General features: G+C 37.6%; 1 protein-coding gene across 2 annotated transcripts in view; it reads right to left on the bottom strand.

Moving 5' to 3' along the window:
* pemt (phosphatidylethanolamine N-methyltransferase) overlaps positions 1–23,662 on the bottom strand; it is a 116,141-nt gene that overhangs the window by 2,815 nt on the left and 89,664 nt on the right. For both annotated transcript variants that reach the window (XM_067430625.1, XM_067430626.1), the window contains exon 6: positions 4,656–4,730. In XM_067430625.1, coding sequence (XP_067286726.1) covers positions 4,656–4,730 — 75 coding nt within the window. The remainder of the gene's footprint in view (positions 1–4,655; positions 4,731–23,662) is intronic.

Raw genomic sequence — 23,662 nt, 5'->3', positions numbered from 1 at the left:
TAGGGCTATTAAAGTTCAGTTCTCTGACCTGTCGCCATAGAGACATTACAGTGTATGTGTGAGTTTTAGTCCCACATTTATTCCTGTCGCTATGGAGGAAAGTTGGCAGGCTTTCAGCCAAACCTTTTATTGCCGAGCGAGCTGACCTTTACTTGCGTCAATTTCTGTGTGTCTAAGACTCTTCTGTCTTTCGTGTCTCAGAAGAAAGAAAAGAAACAAGACCATGGGTGTGTGTCAATCAATAGCATACATTTTACAACACTTCTGCAGAATTTTTAACATAATACTGCGGTCGAAAACAGCCGACTCTCCGCCCACTGAACTAATGCGTAAACATTACGGGAAACGCGCAGGATTTTAACTTTATCGGCTAAAGATATAAGTTTGGTTTGATGGCGAAAAAATGTACCAAGCACAATGTTCTCTCACCATTCCTGATTTCTAACACACACTGACAGCGGTTGGCTCGTCTTACGGCTGTCAGAGCAGAAATTTATTGGTTTATTAAAGAGTATAGTATATAATGAACTGTAAAGCAATTTGATTTAACTTTGGTTGTTTTCATGTTCAGTTAAGCTTTAAAGAGGTCATGAACTGCATTGTTTCCTGGTGCACTTTTTTTACGCTCTGTTTGAAGGGGCGTGTCTGCTGTGATTGGCTGCTGTGAGACTTCAGTGTAAACGCCCCTTAAACGTCAAAAGCTCAAGGAAAATTGTATTTCTCAGTTCATGACCCCTTTAAGGTAAATCTGACCATTAAATGACACAGTATATGGATTGAAAACGGAGGGTAAATGCCCACAAAACGTCGTGTAAATGAATGGGCAAATGCATACAATTTTTTAAGTTGAAAAAGCGTGGTGTAAACGTTTCCTGATTCTGATATCACCCTGGTGAAAAAAAGTATACTTTATTGTATTTCAAATGTATTCTCGTTTCCGATAGTATATTAGAAATATGCTTACAAAAAATGTACCATTTCTAAATATATAAAAATATATTAGCATCATATTTTCACAATACAACTTTTAACACACTTTAAAATAATTGTATTTTAGTATATTTTCTAAAAATATATTTTAGAAAAATATACTTTAAATGAAAGTTCAGTGTACTTTTGTAAAGTGTACTTATTTGAACATTACTTTAAAATATATTTTTTATATATTTTAAACTTATGCTCAAAATTGTCATTGTTAACAATGCACTAAAAGCATATTTTAAAAATACATAATTAATATCATTAAGCTGTATAAAAAGTTAAATACTGTTTAAGGTTATTTATTCATGCTTAACTGTTCATATAACTGTTATATAACTGTTACTTAACTGTTATATAAATAAATTATTATATGGACTAAAAGCCTATTTTTAAATATATGCAGTGTATGCTATAAGCCCTACTTTAGTAGTGATTTGTGTGTAAATATGTTTAATAAGTTTACACTGACAAAGAAGAATCGTGTTACAATTGTACACACACATCTATATTAAACCAACAGCACACTTAAAAATACAACGCAAGAAAATATGAGTTAAATAGTTGTTTCTTATCGGAATTCAAATGTCTTTTCATGGGTCTGTGACCAATCAGATTGTGTTGCTCAATGCCTGCAGCCAATCAGAGGCAGAGCTGCTGACGGTACTCGTCTGTATGAGGCTCATTCGCGGGAGGTTTGCAGCCTTGCAGGTGAAGTACAATGTTGGGGACATTCTAAAACGCTTAACGGGAAAAAGTGTTAAAGACAGTGTTAAAAACACACCAAACTCAGGAAATATCATATTAATGAAGTATACTATGCACAAAAAATCAGGTGAGCCCAGAATATGAACGAAATGCGTTTTATTACACGTTAAGTGTTTTTCTCCCATAGAAAACCATTATAAGAAAACGCTTAACGTGGCTTAATGCACTAAGACAGTGTTAAAAACACACCAAACTCAGGATTTTTTGTGCATAGTATAATTTATTAATATTATATTTCCTGAGTTTGGTGTGTTTTTAACACTGTCTTAGTGTATTAAGCCACGTTAAGCGTTTTTCACGTTAAGCGTTTTAGAATGTCCCCAATGTGGGATTACATTATTTATTTAATAAAACACACATTGCTCATTCTTCGGACCAGTTTAATTACGCCACATCGCTGCCTGACCTTGATAGTGACGATTAACTGTTTTGGATGGCCTAACGTTACGCAATCCCGAAAAGAACCAGAGAAAAAGTCCTTCTGTTTGGAGGTAAGTAATATGTTATGTCACTAAACAGGAATAAAAAGTTGAATGAACATGCACCTGACCTTATCTCGTATATTCTGTTAACAGATCGCGTTCTTCACGAGTGTTTGCTGTCAACTGTCCCAGTGTAAGCGGTCATCAGACACAAGTGTAATGAGCACAGTGCCGTTTCTAGGCATAGGCAAACTAGGCGGTCGCCTAGGGCGCCAACAGCTGGGGGGCGCCAATGAGCCCCCGCCCCAACAAGATTTTTAGTTATTTCATATATATTTTATTATTAATATTTTGTACTTTTGCTATTTCAAGGCATTATGATTAGTTGCGATTATTGGAGTGAAGTCGCCATGGTGATAGTGGAGCTGCTGTAATGAAATGAGATCATGTAGAGGGCGGCAGGGAACGACGTCATCCGTGGCGTTGTAACGCTTGTGTCCGAGTGAAAAATGCGGATAACTCACTTAATGTAACTGGAGTGGATGCAAACACGGAGGCGATTAACATAAAACAGATCGCACTTTATTCCCCGCTGAACTCATCACAAACTCCCTTTCCGTCCACAGCATTACTTAATAAAACAAAATAACTGACTGTTAGCAAAAGAAAACAGAAAATAATCCCCACACATGGGAGCTCAAGACTCAGTGCGCACATACACAAAATGCAGACTTCGTTTGCAGAGAGCGCGCGCAACTCTTAAAGGGGCCACACTATATTTCTACTCGTTACAGCGTGCTGTAGTTTCATCATCATGAAAAGGTCAAAGCCATCAGGGGCTCAGTATCGTAAAAAGAAAAAAGAGGAAATATAAAAAAAGAATGCGAAATATACAGGTATGTTAGCCTACTTATTGGTTACTTGTTCTCTACTAAGCTGGTCACTCTATCATAACGTTGAGCAAAACATTACACTGAATATTAGTACTGGACGGACCACACGCCATGCTCATTTCAGGTGCAGAACATTATAGCAGTTCATTTGAATATATATTTTTTTTACATCAGAGATAGCTGTTTAGTGTAAATTGATCAAGTAGGCTAATACTGTCATAACCATGGGCCTTACTAGGCCCTTTTTATGAACTTATGCATCAGCCCCCCCCCCCCCTATAAAAATATGTGATTAACCTTTAAAACATATGAAACTGGCGCGAGGCTTCGGCTACGGCTTCGTCCTGTCTTTTAGTCTTTGTGTCACTGTGTTCTTCAATCCGCAGCGGCGCCGAGTGACATGGTTTTCAAGCTAGTGTTATCTAATTTTTTGGCCTTCAGAACATCTTAAAATACACATGTAGATCATAGAAATCAAAATTTTCTCGGGGGAGCATGCCCCCGAACATCTGTGGTCTCAGTGATAATAAACCTAGCTACATTATTTGATTAATGCATGTACAATATGCCCATGAAATAAGGAAGTCATATTTAAGTTGTAGTTTTTAAAAAAAAGGGGGGGGGGGGGGGGGTGCAACATATGAATCTCGCCTAGGGTGCCAGAAAGGCTAGAAACGGCCCTGAATGAGCAGCTCACCAGAAAATTGAATATAATGTGTGATTTATATTTATGTATAGAGATGGTCAGTGGAATTAGTTCAATGATATGTTTTCCAACATCTTCCAGTGTTAATTTAATGAAAAACATAAGTATAATTTTGTTTAGCTTTGCTGAAACCATTAATAAAAATCGTTGGGCTTGTTTAATGAAGTCTCTTCATTAGTTATGTGTGTTAGATTTGATTTAATTTATTGTAATGTCCTTGAAAACAAATGCATTCAATATTGGAAAAGTAAGTCAGTAAGTAATTAATTAAAATGTAATGTAGCACATTAAAAAAAAACTGTATTGTGTGACATTATGTAATTCAAAGTATATTGTACAATGTATAGCTAAGTAATAACACATTGTATTGTTATTGACTACAAAGTGTATATTTTTAGTCATTTGAATGAGTCAAGGTAAATAAAATATATATTATATTCATAGTATATTGCTTGTGTGTTCTGAATATACTGGTAATTAATTTGTAATTTATTAAAACACAAATAAAGTATGCTATAACACAAAGTGTACTTATAATACAAATAAAGAGTACTGTAACACGAATAAAGTATACTTATAATACAAATAAAATATACTTAACACAAATAAAATATACTTATAAAACAAATAAAGCACATTTAACATCACTAAGCATGTAATTAGTCATTATACTTAAAGTTGTTCCAATTTAGCACACAAAAGTACACTAAATACACTTAAAGTTGTGCTTTAACACAATTTAATTACAACTTAAATATACTAAGTACAAAATTAGTTGTGTCAAAATAGCACACTAAGTTAACTAGTCATTAACACACTTCAAGTATACTGAAGATGAGTCTGGCCGCAAGTATACTTAGTATACTTTTTTTTCACTAGGGCACTTACCCTTCACATGCGATGGCTACTCTGTAGGACACGCCCACCACTGCGGTCAGGACCACCCCTATAGGACTGGCGTTCCTAGAGCACACACATAAACACACAACATATTCACTTAAGGCAAGACATGTTTTTTTTTTTTTTTTTTATGTGTGTGATTGTATAAATTATGTGTGTGGCACCTGTGCAAACTAAATTTCCTAAAATGATAAATAAAACTGAACTGAACTAAGTCAGTTGATCTTAACAGGTTTGACCCACATTTTCCCTTCATCATTAAAGCGCTGGTTCTGTGTTTTTTTCTAGGCTTGGTTGTGTTTATGGGGCGCAGCAAAACATGTCTTAATACTCCTTTTTTTTACGCCGTATTTTTCTTTTATTCTCCTTTATTCCACACCGCTGTCTGTGCTTTGAACGGCTCATCTGCTTCCTGCTTCTATGAAGCCCCTCCCTCTGAAAAACGCAATGGATTGGTCAGATGGCCAAATGTAGTGTCCTGTATTTTTATTGGCTGAAGTGCCAAGCACAGGTTAAGGCCACGCCCCTTCCCATTACGGGCAGAAGTCACATCTGCGAGGCGAGGGTTTATGATGTCACCAACCCAGGAAGAAGCTCGTTGTAGTCCAAACCGGCCATTTTTGTAGGCAATAAACTGCCGTAACTTTACAAGAGAATATCTCCGTTTGCACTGAACTTTCAGCGCTGTAACTTTGCAGATACTGTTTATGCTCAAGCAGCGACATTACACACTAACTAAAGTTAAACAAGTCAAATCGCATGACACCACCCCTTTAAGCCACAACCCATATTTTTAGAAATTTAAACTGATGAATAAACAGTTTTACAAGGTAAGGCTATTAAATAACAGTCCCAAACTAGTTTTTGTCAATACAAATAATATAATTCACACTGCCCGATTTTGACTCACCGAGAAAAAAAATGCCCGAAATCATCGGCAAATTGGTGCTCATGCAGGTGATTGACAATCCCGCAGTGTGAATTATCAAAGACACGATCAGAAAGAATCGCAGACGGCCACAAGATATTTGGCATGCTAAATATCTGGAGCTGTCTGCGATTCAAACTCCTGCTGTGTGAAATGTGGTCTGACTGAAAATTACATCGGCGATGTCCGACAGCCAATGAGAGAGTAAGATACAGGGGGTGGAGTTATAGACCAGAATATTGGTATTTTAATATATTTATATTTACAATTCTATCAAACAGAAACAAAGCCCAAACATTTTCTTGTCCAGCCGCAGCACATTGCAAAATTATTTATTTACCTCAAACTCTCTTTGCAGAACACAATCTTGCTCCCTCTGTCTCCCCAACAATTTCTTCCGCCATAATCTTTTTTCCTTATCTCCACAAATCAGCGCACAGACAATTTGGAGCAAACTTTCCGCAGTTTATCATTTTTAATAACAATTCCAAGTCTCGCACGAGAACTCCAGTCTGACGCACGTGTGATCTCGCGTTGTTTACTTGTCACATCGCACGTGTGTTTAGTTTCGGAAAAGTCGTTTTTTGCACTGGAGAGAGTTAGTGGTCGGCGATTCTTCCTCCTGTAGTCCTGCAGTGCGAAACCCATCTTCAATCCATCGTCTTCAATCCATCGTCTTCAATCCATCGTCTTCAATCCATCGTCTTCAATCCATCGTGCAGTGTGAATAGAGCAGTCATCCAACCATTTTGAAAATCGTGCAGTCTGAACACGGCATAAGTTACTCATGGAGACCGAAATGTTGTCATATTAAACTATCCTTGTGGGAACATTTGGTGCTGGGTTGTTACAACTGACCCAGGAACTGCATTACACAAAAACTACCCTAACACTGGGTTGTTACTTCTGACCCAGATCGTGTAACACAACAACTACAAACCCGATTCCAAAAAAGTTGGGACACTGTACAAATGATGAAGGCAATGTGGAAGTTTCAAATGTCAATATTTTATTCAGAATAAAACATATATGACATCTCAAATGTTTAGAATGAGAAAATGTATCATTTTAAGGGAAAAATAAGTTGATTTTAAATTTCATGGCATTAACACATCTCAAAGTTGGGAGCTCTTCTTTTTATATCAGTCTGCAAACGTCTGTGGACTGAGGAGACGAGTTGCTCAAGTTTAGGAATAGGAATGTCCCATTGTGTCCCATTCTTGTCTAATACAGGCTTCTAGCTGCTCAGCTGTCTTAGGTCTTCTTTATCGCATCTTCCTCTTTATGATGCGCCTAATGTTTTCTAAGAGTGAAAGATCTGGACTGCAGGCTGGCCATTTCAGTGCCGGATCCTTCTTCTACGCAGCCATGATGTTGTAATTGATGCAGTGTGTGCTCTGGCATTGTCATGTTGGAAAATGCAGGATCTTCCCTGAAAGAGACGACGTCTGGATGGAGCAGATGTTGTTCTAGAACTTGGATAGACCTTTCAGCATTGATGGCCTTTCCAGATGTGTAAGCTGCCCATGCCACACACACTCATGAACCCCAGACCATCAGAGATCAGCTTCTGAACTGAGCGCTGAGAACGACTTGGGTTGTCCTTGTCCTCTTTAGTCCGGATGACATGGCGTCCCAGTTTTCCCAAAAGAACTTCAAATTGATTCGTCTGACCACAGAACAGTTTTCCACTTTTTCACAGTCCATTTTAAATGAGCCTTGGCCCCGAGAAGACACCTGCGCTTCTGGATCATGTTTAGATACGGCTTCTTTTTTGACCTATAGAGTTTTAGCCGGCGACGGCGAATGGCGCGGTGGATTGTGTTCACCAATGTTTTCTGGAAGTATTCCTGAGCCCATATTGTGATCTCCATTACAGTATCATTCCTGTATGTGATGCAGTGCCGTCTAAGGGCTGAAGATCACGGCCATCCAGTTTGGTTTTCTGGCCTCGACCCTTACACACAGAGATTGTTCCAGATTCTCTGAATCTTTGGATGATATTATACACTGTAGATGATGATAACTTCAAACTCTTTGCAGTTTTTCTCAGAGAAACTCCTTTCTGATATCGCTCCGCCATTGTCCGCCGCAGCATTGGGGGAATTGGTGATCCTCTGCCCATCTTGCCTTCTGAGAGACACTGCCACTCTGAGAGGCTCTTTTATACCCAATCATGTTGACAATTGACCGAATAAGTTGCAAATTGGTCCTCCAGCTGTTCCTTATATGGACATTTAACTTTTCCGGCCTCTTATTGCTACCCGTCCAAACTTTTTTGGAATGTGTTGCGCTCATGAAATCCAAAATGAGCCAATATTTGGCATGACATTTCAAAATGCCTCACTTTCAACATTTGATATGTTATCTCTATTCTATTGTGAAAACAATATAAGCTTATGAGATTAGTAAATTTTTGCATTCCTTTTTTATTCACAATTTGTACAGTGTCCCAACTTTTTTGCAGTCAGGTCTGTACCCAAACATTGAGTTGTTACGTCTGACCCAGGATCTAAGTAACACAAATACTACCCAAACACTGAAAAATGAATCCCCGTACCGTCCCACTTTACTATCACAAACACTGATGAAAAAAAAGTATTACAAGGCAAGGATATTAAAAAGCAGTCCAAAACTAGTTTTTGTTAATAGAAATAAAGTTACGAAGCTATTTTTTTTTTTTTTTAAATCATGTTTAACTATCTTTGTGGGAACATTTGGTGCTGTATTATACTTTATACTGAATGTAATGAATATTATAAAAGCATTGACTGCTGGTTACTTAAGCGTATTCAGTCTCACCTGACCTGATTTTATTCTGTTGTCGAGCATAAAATACTGCCATTTTTCTGCTTATATTGTTGTATTCTCCTCCCTTTTGAATACATGAAAATACCTTTTGATAAGAACGTCATTGAAAACCATTTGTAGGTCAACGCAACAACTGAATTATTAATGTAATACACTATAAAAGGGTGAAAGGCCACGTCGTCACAAATTTTGTTTGAATAATCTGAAAGAAAAAAAAAACATTTAGATGGCACTTTAAGGCCATAAGCAAAATATATAAACACATATCTTGTGCTCACCAAAGCTGCATTTATTTGATATTCATAAATTTACTTGATAAACAGTAATATTATGAAATTATTATTCCAATGTAAATCATCTATGTGAATAGTAAAGTGTAATTTATTCCTGATCAAAGCTGAATTTTTGGCAGTCTTCAGTGTCACATGAACCTTCAGATATCTTTTTTTTGTGTGTGTGTGTGGAAATGTAATGCATTTCTTTTTCACAGTATTCTTTGATTGAACAGAGAGCCCAAAATAACAGCATTATCACACGAAGGCTTGATAAAGCTCTTGATTGTGAATGAGATTTTAACTTTAGAGACGTCATTATGGGCTGAATGAGGAGCTCAGCAGGAGTTCTGGATTATTACACGGCATCCTTTACAAGCTTAAGATCTGAATTAAGTCTCGAGCGCCGACACCGAAAGGCAACATGCATGAGAAATGAAATTTCCATCGAGTCTGACTATTAGCCTGAAGTACAGCAGGAGCTGTCGTCATTCAGCAGGTCAGTGTGTAACGCACACACTGTTACTTCATTCTGCTGATGAAGGCAGAGATGGAGAAAAGCATGAACTGTGTTTGACGGACTGACTTTAGGGACGTCAAACGAAGAATCAGAATATGTGCTGAAATGCGTTGTGTTGCAACACAATACACACTAGATGATCAACAACATTTTACAGAAATTATTCACCATGAAAAAATAAACACCATGCTCACATTACTGAATTTTATCCAATCAGAAACCAGGGTCTTAACTATCTCTTTTATAATATGATTAATATAACATGGCTCAAAAGTCTCTGTCCTGTCAATTTATAATTTAGTTTGAACAAGAAGATCAGCAATAAAAACTTTATCAAGAGAGAACGGTAGAAATTATTTAGTGGAAGATACGTTTCATTCATAAATAATAATAATAATAATAATAATAATAATAATAATAATAATAATAATAATAATGATGATGATGATGATGATGATGATAATAATAATAATAATTTTTAGAACCATTTAGTTCATTTGCATATATTGTGGCATTATTCTCAATTATGCAATGCAAAAAAACATTCTTATTACTGTTACAAATAAATATTATTTTATAATACAACTCAATTACAGTAACAGTTCCAGAAGTAAAACATTTTTTTTCTTCCATCATGTGGATTATTAAAGATAATGTATTAACAACAACAGCCATACTGTGAGCTATAGGTTTTTAATTGATGGTATTTGCTCCTTTTGAAGCTGTCAGCCATGGCTTAGTTTTGAAATAATCATGTTTAAAAGTAGAATTCTTGTTGAAAACTACATTACCCATGATGCTGTGCATAAAATTCCACCAATAGTTGCAACATGCAAAATGTGCCAGAGCCCCGTAGCTCCGCCCACTCTAATGAAGCACAACAAATGATGAAACCGAGTTGATCTCCCTTCGCTCTCAAAATACTTAAAGGGGGGGTGAAACACTCAGTTTCAGTCAATCTCATGTCAATCTTGAGTACCTATAGAGTAGTACTGCATCCTTCATATCTCCGAAAAGTCTTTAGTTTTATTATATTTATAAAAGAAATATGGGCTGTACCGAGTCTTTCCGGAAAAAAACGAGCGCCTGGAGGCGTATCGTGTGGGCGGAGCTAAAGAATGACGAGCGCGAACAAAGCGGTGACGTCCTCAAGCGTGGAGAAACCCATCGCCATCTCAGCTAATACAGATATGATCCAGAATCTAATTCGGAGGCTGAAATAGAAACAGCAACAGCAGGACGTCCGTCTCTGTGGTATGGACTGTATTTAGAGGCCTGTCAACATGACATGATTCGGTTTATGGACTATTGTATGCGACCAAACCTTAGTAGCAAGCAAAACGGTTTTGCACGTCAGAGTAGTGTAAGGTTATAAGTTACATAGAACAGCAATGAAGTCCGTTTTTGAATGACGAAGCACGCGATCGTGTCGTTTACTGATGTTTACTCGTGCGACGATAGCCGACAGCACAGACATTTGAAGCAGTTTAACTCACCGGCTGCTTCCAAAGCAGGACCGAACCTTTATCGCTGGGACCGCTCCGTCAAAAACACACTTCTTGGAGTGTGGAGATCCACTTTGCGATGCGACTGAAGCATTTCTGCGTTCAAATCGGTTCAAATGCAGCGCTGCCTTCCCAGAATGCTGTGCTGAAGCGTTGAAGTCGCTTAATGTCAAAGTGGAGGAATGAAGTGGAGCGCGGCGCGGACTATAACCGACATTAGTGTTCACGGACGACTGGATCTGCAGCTGAGAGTGTTTACGGCGTGCATTTCCTCTCTCGCTCTAGTCGCGCGCGCACCCTACCGGGAGAAGAGCCCGTACGGCCCATACAAGGACCTTCCGCTCTATTAACGTCAAGCCGACCCATACTCGAAAAAAACTCTCCGATACTTGTGAGAAACCGGAAGGAGTATTTTTGACACAGAAATACTCCATCAAACGTCCAACATTAGTTTTTGAAACTTTGTCTATGTTTAGGATGGGAATCCAAGTCTTTAACTGAGTGTAAAAAGCTCAGGATGCACGAAACAGCATTTCACCCCCCCTTTAATTTATATATATATATGCGATTCCTTTATTTTCTTGGGGTCAGTGAGACTCTTTCATTCATCTTTTACTGTCTCTCCCTGACAGACTCTTAGGCTCAGACAGGCGACACATCCTCTTAATTATTAGCTAAAACTAATGAAGCACAAGTCGACCTGGATAACTTTCCCTCCTGGGTCATTCCGTGTCAAATCAACCAAATTTTGGAAATTTCCCTGCTCAAATTTTTTATTTTGTTAATATTTTTTTCTGTGGAAAGACAACCATAAATAGTGGTGAAAGCCAAAATATTAAATGTCAAAGATGTATATTGACTGAGTTCTGTAGAGGAGAGTCAAAATTACAATTTATGACAATGACAATTTCTACCTGAGATTTGGAGCCAATTACAGGAGGTAAAATGACTTAAAAAACAGCAGCTTTATTATTATATTTTTACACAGAGATTGTTATATCTATTAGTGAAATCTTTTGACTTTAGCAATCTTTGTTTCATTATACACCAATGATGATTGTTCAAAAATGGTTTGAGTTTAAGTTTAAGTGTTAAGTTAATTCAAGAATTGTGAACCACATTTTTTTGATCACTAAAAATGAATACAATTCAACAATTTAGACACGGAGACAAATCGGGGTCCCCATATATACAGCACTGAACTATATAGGGCCTTAAAAATGAAGATTACAAAATAAAAGTTTATTAAGAATGAGAATCTAGAAGGATATTAAAATATATTGCATACTTTTTTAGAGTTACAGGCATGCACACTTTGGAAAAAATCTCACTATGCAATTGAGATTACAGAAAAAAAAAAAAAAACGAGATCCATGTCTAGTCTTAACATTTGTTCTTTAGATATTTCTCTTTAAATATAAAAAGTATCAGCTTTTTTTTTTTTTGTGCAAAGTGACCCACATTTGGTTTTGCGCCCACAGAACTTTACCAGTTTACTCATGGAGCCACATTTAGATCTCCATATCTCTGGGAATGAACCATCGAGGGCCTTTAAAATGGCGATACCAAAATAAAAGTTTGTTAAAAAACAGAATCTAAAAGGATATTAAGATATCTTTGATAATTGTTGAATTACAGGCATTCAAACTTGGTGCAAAGAACACAATAAGTGTTTTTTGTCCCATTTTTGTACGTTCACCTTTGGCATATAATGCAACGCAGACTGAACAAGTAAACTGATTTTACAAAAAGACCTACCAATCTCTCTGTGAAAATATAATAATCAAGCTGCCATCTTTCTAAAGTCATTTTTACACCCCTGTAACTTGGCTCCAAATCTCATGTGAAAATTGTCATTTTGACCCTCCTCTAAAACGGTGGATCACTCAGGAAATATACATCTGTGACATTTAATATTTTGGCTTTCATCACTATTTATGTTTGTCTTTCTCAGACGTGGACAAAGTACACAACTCTATTACTTGAGTAAAAGTAAAAGTCCTACTGGTCAAATATTACTCCGTTACAAGTGAACGTTGTAAAAACTGATTTTTACTTGAGTAAAGTACAGAAGTATTTGTTTTCAAAAGTACTTAAGCATCAAAGTAAATTTCCTTTTTTATGCCAATGCATTATTTTATTATAGTTGTATAAATGCACATTATGCCATCATGGTTTAAAGCTCCACTGTGTGATATTTTCCCCCATCTAGCGGTGTAAAGGTTTATGACCATCCAGTAAACATTAATTTCTGTTCATTTCAATTCTGATTTCGTTTTAACTCCTACGATGGCCGATTTAGTCCAAGATTAACACGGCAATCCCCCTCTTCACATTCGACACGGTGCCATCATCTCTCTTTGGCTACTGTACTTTCAAGATGGAGGGCCAACATGGCGACCGGCATTCGAACCCCTCACCCGTATGTATTTTCAATGGCATTTTATAAATTTACGAGAATACTTTATTACTTAAAGGAAGTAAATATACATTAATGAGCACATATATGTTTGAAAGAACTAAGTGTTTTTAGCTAAGAATAAACTAAAAAAGTTACACAGTGTAGCTTTAAGCCAGTCAGTGACACTCCATCTGACATACTACCATACGACTAACTTAAACTCATTTAAATACTTGTATAAAAGTTACAAAGCTCTTTATAAAGCTGCTGTCACTTTAAGGCCGAATGCACGGATCCAATACACTGATACACATCTGATATTCGCCCAGCTTTACTCTTCTCTTTCTTCCAGACGTTTATATTTGTAATATTTTACAAGACATGCACCAATATGCCAACTAAACTAATCCTGTTTTTTTTTAAACTGAAAAATACTTTCACTGTGCCTAAGAACCGTCTTCTTCCATTTTGCTATGAACTGATCAGTGTTCAAAAAAAGTTGGGGAAATGTATATGACCCTATAAGAGCGGTTCCTGATAGACTGTCTGCAACTACAACAACAAAAAACTTTTAAAGATGGAAAAAAATCATCCTCCGACTTTCAGAGCTGCTACAGAAATGACTTTCGACCTTGATAGAAATGTAGTGGAGTAAAAAGTACAATATTTGTCTTTCAAATGTAGTGAAGCTAAAGTAAAAGTATCCAGAAAAAAATTATACTCCAGTAAAGTACAGATACTCAAAAAGTGTACTTAAGTAAATGTGCTTAGTTACTGTCCACCTCTGGTCTTTCTACAAAAAAAAAATCAAAAAATTGAACCGGGGAAGTTTCCGAAATCTGACACGGAATGGCCCTCCTGTAATCAGAGCGTTTGAGAGGCAAAATTCATTCAACTTTTGCACAGTCTACGGCCCCTGAGACAGATTTTTTCCATTGAGAGGCGGATGCAGGAGATGTGAATTATTAAAGAGCATAAAATGATTCAGCAGTGAATCAGCAGTGAACACGTAAATAAAAAAAAGTTGGCCTATGACTTGATTTGATTAATTAACAAGACTCACGTGCAAGAATCTGTTTCACTCTTAACTCATATTCTTTTCAGCATAACCGCACATTTCCCCGAATAGAGAGCTAAATTATTCAAAAGATTTGACCTTTCCCTTGAACTCATTTCCAATGCAAATCAAAGTTTTTCATGGAGCGTTACCGAGCACTAAAGTGCGTTATATAACCTTCTGGGAATGTTCATTTAACCAAACATGTCCATTTGGCTTCATGAGCCCTTTTATAAATGACCACCTACACGCTCTTCACGAGCATGTGAACCCAGTCCTTGGGCTTAATCACATCCTATCGGCCAATCACACGCAGACGATCTAATTAAAACAGTGATGTCAAGATTCTATGCTCGTGCCGCTGGGCGCAGTAGAACGTGATAAAGATACGGTCATTACCTAAACGCCGGCTTTTGATGCAATAAATCGCAATGGAGGGCTCATTCTCGACCCAATTGCAGCCTCGTACAGGGAATAACATATTGGAGAGAAACTGGGTTAATGTGGTGAGGGACGATCATTTCCTCAGCCTCAAACCCGCATGACTTTCATAAAAGCAATCTAAAGTTTTGTGTGAGGAGCGGATCAGTTACAGTCAATGAGTTGAGAACTGGATCATCAAGATTTATGAATGAATTATTCAAAGCAGTTTTGTGTGCCGGATTTCGTTTTTACCCCAGTTGCACATTGCCTGTCAGTCTGTTTATCACACTAAGATAAGACACAGGAGTGCATGGGTCATATGGACTACTTTTTTATATTGTTATGATACTTTTGCATCAGGGTCAAGCATGAAAGGTCCTTGTTCACTGTATGTTGCTTACAATATACAGCACTGGAAAAAATGAAGAGACCACTTAACATTGAGAAATTAACGTTTCCAGAGTTGAATATTATATGCAATTAAAATACATTTAGGTAATTGCATGCACTAGAGTGATCAGGCCTTCAACAACATGAGACATGAGTGAATAATGAAATGTTTTCCTTTATGAAAATATAAAAAATTAAATAAAATCTGGACGATTATTTTTATGCAAAATAATCATATCGCAGTGAACAAGTAAAAAACAAAACAAAAAGAGACACTATCAGACACATTACAGTGAAGATCAGGAGGGAAACGTTTAATTTTCATCAAAAATAAAAATAAATAAAATAATCTTATACTTTAAATGATTCATGCAAAATACGTATTATCTTTTGATTTTGGGGTGAAATGTGATGAAAAAAGGACATGGAATAAAATGAATCCAGATATTGTACCTCAAACACTTTACTTTATTAAAAACTTGATGAATAAATCAAATAAAAACTGAACTTATTATACTAATTATAAAATTTTTGCAATGCAATTTTTTTCTTTTGGTTTTGGGGTCAAATGTGATAAAAATAAATTAATTAAAGAATCTGGACATTAAACTTCAATTTATTTATACAAAATGTAAAAAAAATGTTTTGATTTTAGGGGTAAATGTGATGAAAAAATTAATACAATAATAAAAAATAATAATAATAAAAACAAATACAGATATTATACTTCATATACTTCACTTAATTTATGATATTGCAATGAACAAGTAAAAAAAATCTAAAAGTAATAAATAATGTAAATCTGGACATTATACTTCAATTTAATTATACAAAATGTAAAAAAAAAATTGATTTTAGGGGGAAATGTGATGAAAAAATGAATACAATAAAAAAAAATTAATAATAATAAAAACAAATACAGATATTATAATTCATATACTTCACTTAATTTATGATATTGCAATGAACAAGTAAAAAAAAAATTAAAAGTAATAAATAATGTAAATCTGGACATTAATACTTCAATTTATTTAAGCGAAATGTACAATTGTTTGTTTTGATTTTGGGCTGAAATGTGAAGTATTTGTGCGATTGCCTTATTTTCTTGGGGCCAGTGCGACTCCTGCATCAAACCACAGCACTGCACGCATGGGTCATATGGACTACTTTTTTAAAAACATTTTTATGATACTTTTGCATCAGGGTCAAGCATAAGAGGTCCCTGTTCACTGTACACTATACATACAATATATATTATATGAAATTCAAATACATGCATTTTACTTTTAGGCTTAAATATTGAGAAATTGCATGCACTTGAGTGATCAGACGGTGTTGGTTTCATGTTTTAAGGTTTTGATGTTCACTGTCATGTTTTGTCATGTGTTCCCTTGTCATGTGACCATGCCCTCCCGTGTTCCTGTGTCTTGTTGTCATTGGTTTATGGGTTGATCATTGTTCACAGGTGTCTTGTCATTAGCCCTTGTGTATTTAGGCGCTCATGTTTGCCATAGTCTTTGTCGGTTATTGAATGTTTATTTCTACTGGTGGTGAGTGTTTGTTTCGTCAATTTTAGTCAAGTCTTTTGTTTATGTTTGGACTGAAGTTTGCATTAATAAAAAGACTGCACTTGGGTTAATCAACCTCGCCTAGTCAGTGGATACCTGTTACACAACATGAGTGAGTGAATAATGGAAGTTTTCAACTTTTCCTTTACTAATATGAAAGAGTAGAGCTGTGGACGTGACATTGTACACGACAGGCTTATGAAAGTCATCTTTTCAACATTTAAACACCATCCTTTATAATTCTAATGCACACTGACCCATTTCCAGAGCTCTCTGGTTGTTAATATACAGAGCGTTTCTCAGAGAATAGTCTTGAATACACACTCACAGGGCTGTGCAATAACTACCAAAATTGCTTTAAATGGCCTCCTGCTACTCGTCCTTATGTCCGCTCATATACTGTACGTGCGCAGGAAGTTACCTAACAAACGGCCCTTCTGGAGGACAGAGACAGAGGAAATATAATTTGATGCAGGTTGTTGAGCGGTCACTAGCATGTACGCACGTCCACCTCTGGTCAGTTTATGTTGCATAAGGGGAGAAAAAGCCAGAATCTGCAGATGTTTTCAAGCTTTATGAGCTAATTTTGGAGCATAATCTGTGGAATGGATTTAATCATGGTAAAATGAGTGTTACAGTCACATCTGTACTGTCAGCTGGTCAAAAAAACCATAAGGGGATTAAAAATAAATAATAATAATAATAATAATTATATATATATATTCACTTTAATATTTTGTATTTTGAAGTATACACACACACACACACACACACACACACACACACACACACACACACACATAACCGCCAATAGGGGGCAGCAAGTGATCGTCTTCATTAGTGAGTCATTGAGTCGTTTATTCAAATGATTCATTCAAATCGTTGAATCATTCAGTAACAAAACACCGCGCTGAGAGTTGCTTTCCTCTGGAACTATTTTCGTCGGTGAAATCATGGGTGAAATTGAACAAAAAAAGGTTGTTTGTACCTAAAATATAATATTAATTTATAATATTAATTTATAATAACTTAATATTAATTAGGCTACTGTTTATTGAAGTAGGCTACACCATTCATGCGACACAATTCACGATTGCAAAGTCGACTTGTGTTATTAACAATATCATAAATCATATATATCAACAACTACAAAAAGCTCAGTTTTACCCCAGTATGTTTCTTCTGTGAGTTTATATCGCTGCTCAATTGCTTTGATTTCTCCACGAATGTCTCTCACAAAGAGACGGGCAGCGCGAGCCTCAACGCGACTAACGTACCAGAGGCAGAGATACACTCATCAATCGCTGTTCACATTGAATATAATAAAAACAGCAAAAAAATCTGATTCATTCTCGCGTTTCTGGTTATTTTTATATTTTATTTTTTCCATTTGTCCCAGACAAAGAATGCCAAGCCCTTGACTTCGGCTACAGACAGCGCTGTATTCTCCTGTGACCAATGTTTCGTCTGTTTCAATATAATAATAAATAACTACGTTAATGCGCGATAAAATATTTGTCACCTTTAATTAATAAATGCGTTAACGCAATAATAACGCGGTAACTTGCCCAGCCCTAATTAAATGCAGTCCATTTAATATATATATATATATATACACAGACACTAAATTGCCAAAAGTTTTGGGACACCCGCCTTAACATGAACATGAACTTTTAATGCCATCCCATTGTTAATCCGTAGGGTTTAATATGGAGTCGGCCCACCCTCTCTAACAGCTCCAGCTCTTCTGGGAAGGCTTTCCTCAAGGTTTAGGAGTGTGTTTATGGGGATTGTTGCCCATTCTTCTAGAAGCTCATTTGTGAGATCAGGCACTGATGTTGGACGAGAAGGCCTGGCTCTCAGTCTCCGCTCTAATTCATCCCAAAGCTGTTCTATCGGGTTGAGCTCAGGACTCTGTGCAGGCCAGTCAAGTTCCTCCACACCAAACTCCTCATCCATGTCTTTATGGACCGACGCTTTGTGCACTGGAGCGCAGTCATGCTGGGACAGGAAGGGGCCGTCCACAAACTGATCCCACAAAGTTGGGGGCATGAAATTGTCCAAAATGTCTTGGTATGCTGAAGCATTAAGAGTTCCTTTCACTGGAACTAAGGGGCCAAGCTCAACCCCTGAAAAACAACCCCACCCATAATCCCCCCTCCACCAAACTTTACACTTGTCACAATGCAGTCAGGCAAGTCCTGTTCTCCTGGTAACCGCCAAACCCAGACTCGTCCATGGGTTTGTTAGACTGAAGCGTGATTGGTCGCTCAGAGAACACGTCTCACTGCTCTAGAGTCCAGTGGCGGCTGCTTTACTCCACTGCATCCCACGCTTTGCATTGCTCTTGTTGATGTAAGGCTTGGATGAGCTGCTCGGCCGTGGAAACCCATTCCATGAAGCTCTACGCTGTTCTTGAGCTCATCTGAAGGCCACAGAAGTTTGGAGGTCTGGAGCTGTTGACTCTGCAGAAAGTTGGTGACTTCTGCGCTCTGTGACCCTCAGCATGCGCTGACCCCACTCTGTGATTTTACTTGGCCTATCACTTCGTGGCTGAGTTGCTGTTGTTCCCAATCGCTTCCACTTTGTTATAATCCCATTAACAGTTGAGCGTGGAATATTTAGTAGTGAGGAAATGTCAGGAATGGACTTATTGCACAGGTGTCAGCCTATCACGGTACCACGCTTGAGTTCACTGAGCTCCTGAGAGCGACCCATTCTTTCACTAATGTGTGTAGAAGCGTCTGCAGGCCTAGAGCTTGATTTATACACCTGTGGCCATGAAGTGACTGAACACCTGAACTCAGTGATCTGGAGGAGCGGCCCAATACTAACGGCAATTTAGTGTGTGTGTATATATAGTGTATTTTTCTATACATATATAGTTAATATTTTTACAGCAGGGCGCTGTGAGTGACAGCTGTTGAAAACCAGGCTAAATCTACAGGGCTTTCAGCAGAGTTCTGTGGACACAGATTGCATCGCTCACGCTACACTGAAATCACAAAGCAAAATGCATCTCACTGCGTCACACTCACTGATACACATCTCCTGACAAACAGATGCAATTTTAATTGCTTTATTGAAGAAGAAAAAAAGTCTTGCAACCTCTTGTGCTTAAACAAAGAAAGTCTCAGATAAAGGCCGAAAAGTCCTACAGTTCCCCGAGAGGCCAGCTGGCATAAAACACACTCAGCTCAGGAGAGACATGGAGAAAGGGGATCAATTCAAGGTAAAACTTTAAAATAAATTATATAATCAATGCATGCTAAAAACCATTTAAATTATCCATTACAAACAGCTAAATAATACTATTAAAATTCACAATAGCATGATAAGAAATTGATGACAATTAAGATTTTAAAGATATAACAGATTTTTTGTGCAAAATTTTATTTGATATAATAGTCAAATAATATAAGGGTGCGTTCACACTTGTAGTTCGGTTCGTATGGTTAGTTTGGTCCGGACCAAAAAACAAAAACAAACATAATAGTCCTGGTCCGCTTAGCGTTCACACGGGCATTTTTAACAGCGAACCTAAAGTTACCGAACCAAAGGCATAGGGAGACGGCCACAACCTGATTGGTCGGCTTATATGACGTAGGAGCTCGTTTACCGAACATGCAAAACAATGCTGTGTGCGGATTACACGCGCGGGCATTTTATGCGTGTACATATGGCATTATTTTTACCCGCTGAGAACTCATGAAGAGCTCATGAAATGTTCACAACATTCAAAACAACGCAGTATGCTGGATTAAACGCGATCATTTTATGCGTGTACATGTGGCATTATTTTTACCCGCTGAGAACTCATGAAGAGCTCATAAAATGTTCAAAACATTCAAGCAGGATTTCCTCCGTTGTGCAGAAAAGAGTCAGGCGTCTCTTATGCAAAAGAGACGGCCGTTCTGTCGTCTGTACCTGCTAATAATGGGCAACACAGGAGCTTTGATGAGAAGAGCCAGGTATGCTTTTTGTGCGTTTTTTCTAGCATTTTCGAAACATGCTCGTCAGACCAAATATTGATGAGGCTCTTCCTCGTTGCTCCACGTTTGCCCTCTAACGTTAAAGTTACTCATTTTGGATACACCGATCTTTCCGCGTCGTCCAATCAGCTGCATTATGCGTCGCATCTTGTGACATTATACGTCCGGTTTTTGGTCCGTTTACATGTCTTTGGTCCGTGTTGCGTTCATATATCAATCGAACTGCACCAGAGTTCGTCTGGAAGCGGACCGAGACCCATCTTTTTAGCGGTCTCGGTCCGCTTGTTTGGTGCGCACCAGAGTTCGGGTGGCAGCGTTCACATATGTTCAAATGAACCGCACTAAACGAGCAATCGCACCAGGGTTCGTTTTAATCGAACCAAACATGACAAGTGTGAACGCACCCTAAAATGATGTGCACAATTTTACAATATGGTCCCATTAGTTAACAGTAATGCATTTATTAATGGTTTTTAAAATTATAGATAGTAATACAGCTGTTAAATTCAAGGTAAAACCTGTAAATAAATTAATATAATGAATGCACAAAAGTATGATTAGAAAATTATGAAAATTAAGATTTGATGGCCAATCAAAAATATACACTATCCTTAAATTTTCTAAATTCAACTTTCATTTTGATGAAGACTTTGTTTTTGCATAATGTAGCATTTTACAATACATCTGTTACAGTATATGTTTATCTTTGTTAACATAGTTCCAAAATCAACTGTTCAAGTAAAAACCTTTAAAGAAATGAATAAATATTGAATGCATGCTAAAAACCTGAAAATAAACATCAATAGCAGCCATATATTATCTAAAATATATTAAATAATATTAAAATTTGTGACAGGATTAGAAAAGTAAGATCTGATTCAGCTAGCATTGGCAGAAGCGTTGTGTAAATCAGTAAATAAAGTGTTTCCCCCAACAGAAATATTGAAAAGCATTAATATAAAAGTGTGTGTGATTGCACCTTGATGAGCGTGGGCGGTAAGAGGCACTCTCATCTGACATGTCTTTTCACTGAGGTGTGTGAACACAGAAGTACACACACGAGAACCTGTACATGATTAGCACAGAAATAAACAGTACAGAGTGTCCAAACTGTGACTACAGCCTCAGAGACACCGCAGACGACCGCCGTGCAATCATTACTGACCGTCCACATTATTGTTATTATATGCAGGTGATCAAATTACATTTATTTGACTTATTTTCTGTCGTGGTTGCATGCTTAAGCCAAACTGAGGGAAAGTGGGACTTCATTTCCTGCCGACCGCAGCATTGGCTGTTCTCTGATGACCAGCTTCATGTACGGTCACATTCTCACACACTATTCTTAACCACGGAGTGACGTCACGTGTGTGTGCGGACCGGGATGATGAAATCACCCTCCTGCACTGCCAATTAAATCTGATCTCAAAATCGACACAAATATGGTTTATATGGGATTTGTGAAAATGTGATTTTCAGTCGAGAGACTGTTGAGAGACTCTGTAAAAAAAAGTAAAAGTAAAAAAAAGGCACTGTAAAAAAAGACTTATTTTCCTCACTGTATATATATATACCAAAATTTATATTAAAAAAATCCTGTTTCAAGCTCTGAATTTGTTCAAGCTCATAATTTAATTTAAATTGAATAAATGCAAAAATACACACACCTAAAGGATTATTAGGAACACATACTATTACTGTGTTTGACTCCTTCCGCCTTCAGAACTGCCTTAATTCTGCGTGGCATTGATCAACAAGCTGCTGAAAGCATTCTTTAGAAATGTTGGCCCATATTGATAGGAGAGCATCTTGCAGTTGATGGAGATTTGTGGGATGCACATCCAGGGCACGAAGCTCCCGTTCCACCACATCCCAAAGATGCTCTATTGGGTTGAGATCTGGGGACTGTGGCGGCCATTTTAGTACAGTCAACTCAATGTCATGTTCAAGAAACCAATTTGAATTGATTTGAGCTTTGTGACATGGTGCATTATCCTGCTGGAAGTAGCCATCAGAGGATGGGCACATGGTGGTCATAAAGGGATAGACATGGTCAGAAACAATGCTCAGGTAGGCTGTGGCATTTAAACGATGGCCAATTGGCACTAAGGGGCCTAAAGTGTGCCAAGAAAACATCCCCCGCACCATTACACCACCACCACCAGCCTGCACAGTGGTAACAAGGCATGATGGATCCATGCTCTCATTCTGTTTATGCCAAATTCTGACTCTACCATCTGAATGTCTCAACAGAAATCGAGACTCATCAGACCAGGCAACATTTTTCCAGTCATCAACTGTACAATGTTGGTGAGCTTGTGCAAATTGTCGCCTCTTTTTCCTATTTGTAGTGGAGATGAGTGGTACCCGGTGGGGTCTTCTGCTGTTGTAGCCCATCCACCTCAAGGTTGTGTGTGTTGTGGCTTCACAAATGCTTTGCTGCATACCTCGGTTGTAACGAGTGGTTATTTCAGTCAAAGTTGCTCTTCTATCAGCTTGAATCAGTCGGCCCATTCTCCTCTGACCTAAAACATCAACAAGGCATTTTCTCCCACAGGACTGCTGCATACTGGATGTTTTGCCCTTTTCACACCATTCTTTGTAAACCCTAGAAATGGTTGTGCGTGAAAATCCCAGTAACTGAGCAGATTGTGAAATACTCAGACCGGCCCGTCTGGCACCAACAACCATGCCACGCTCAAGATTGCTTAAATCACCTTTCTTTCCCATTCTGACATTCAGTTTGGAGTTCAGGAGATTGTCTTGACCAGGACCACACCTCTAAATGAAGCAACTGCCATGTGATTGGTTGATTAGATAATTGCATTAATGAGAAATTGAACAGGTGTTCCTAATAATCCTTTAGGTGAGTGTATATGTGTGTGAGAGTACCAGAATGAATTATGGCTTGTACGGCCCCTCATACATGCATACATGTATACAAGATTTAAGTGACAGCAAAGACATTTATAATGTTATAAAATATTCTATTTCAGATAAATGCTGTTCTTTTGAACTTTCAATTCATTAAAGGTGCACTATGCAGCTTTCGTCCACTGGAGGGCGCCTATTCAAAACAAAGGCGTAGTTTGATGACGCAAAGTGTGAGCGCAGCATCTTGGGACATG

Source organism: Pseudorasbora parva, chromosome 21 (genome assembly GCF_024679245.1).
Source record: "Pseudorasbora parva isolate DD20220531a chromosome 21, ASM2467924v1, whole genome shotgun sequence".
Taxonomy (NCBI): domain Eukaryota; kingdom Metazoa; phylum Chordata; class Actinopteri; order Cypriniformes; family Gobionidae; genus Pseudorasbora; species Pseudorasbora parva.
The sequence above is the reverse complement of the archived record's forward strand: the minus strand, read 5'-3'. Positions and strand labels throughout refer to the sequence as shown.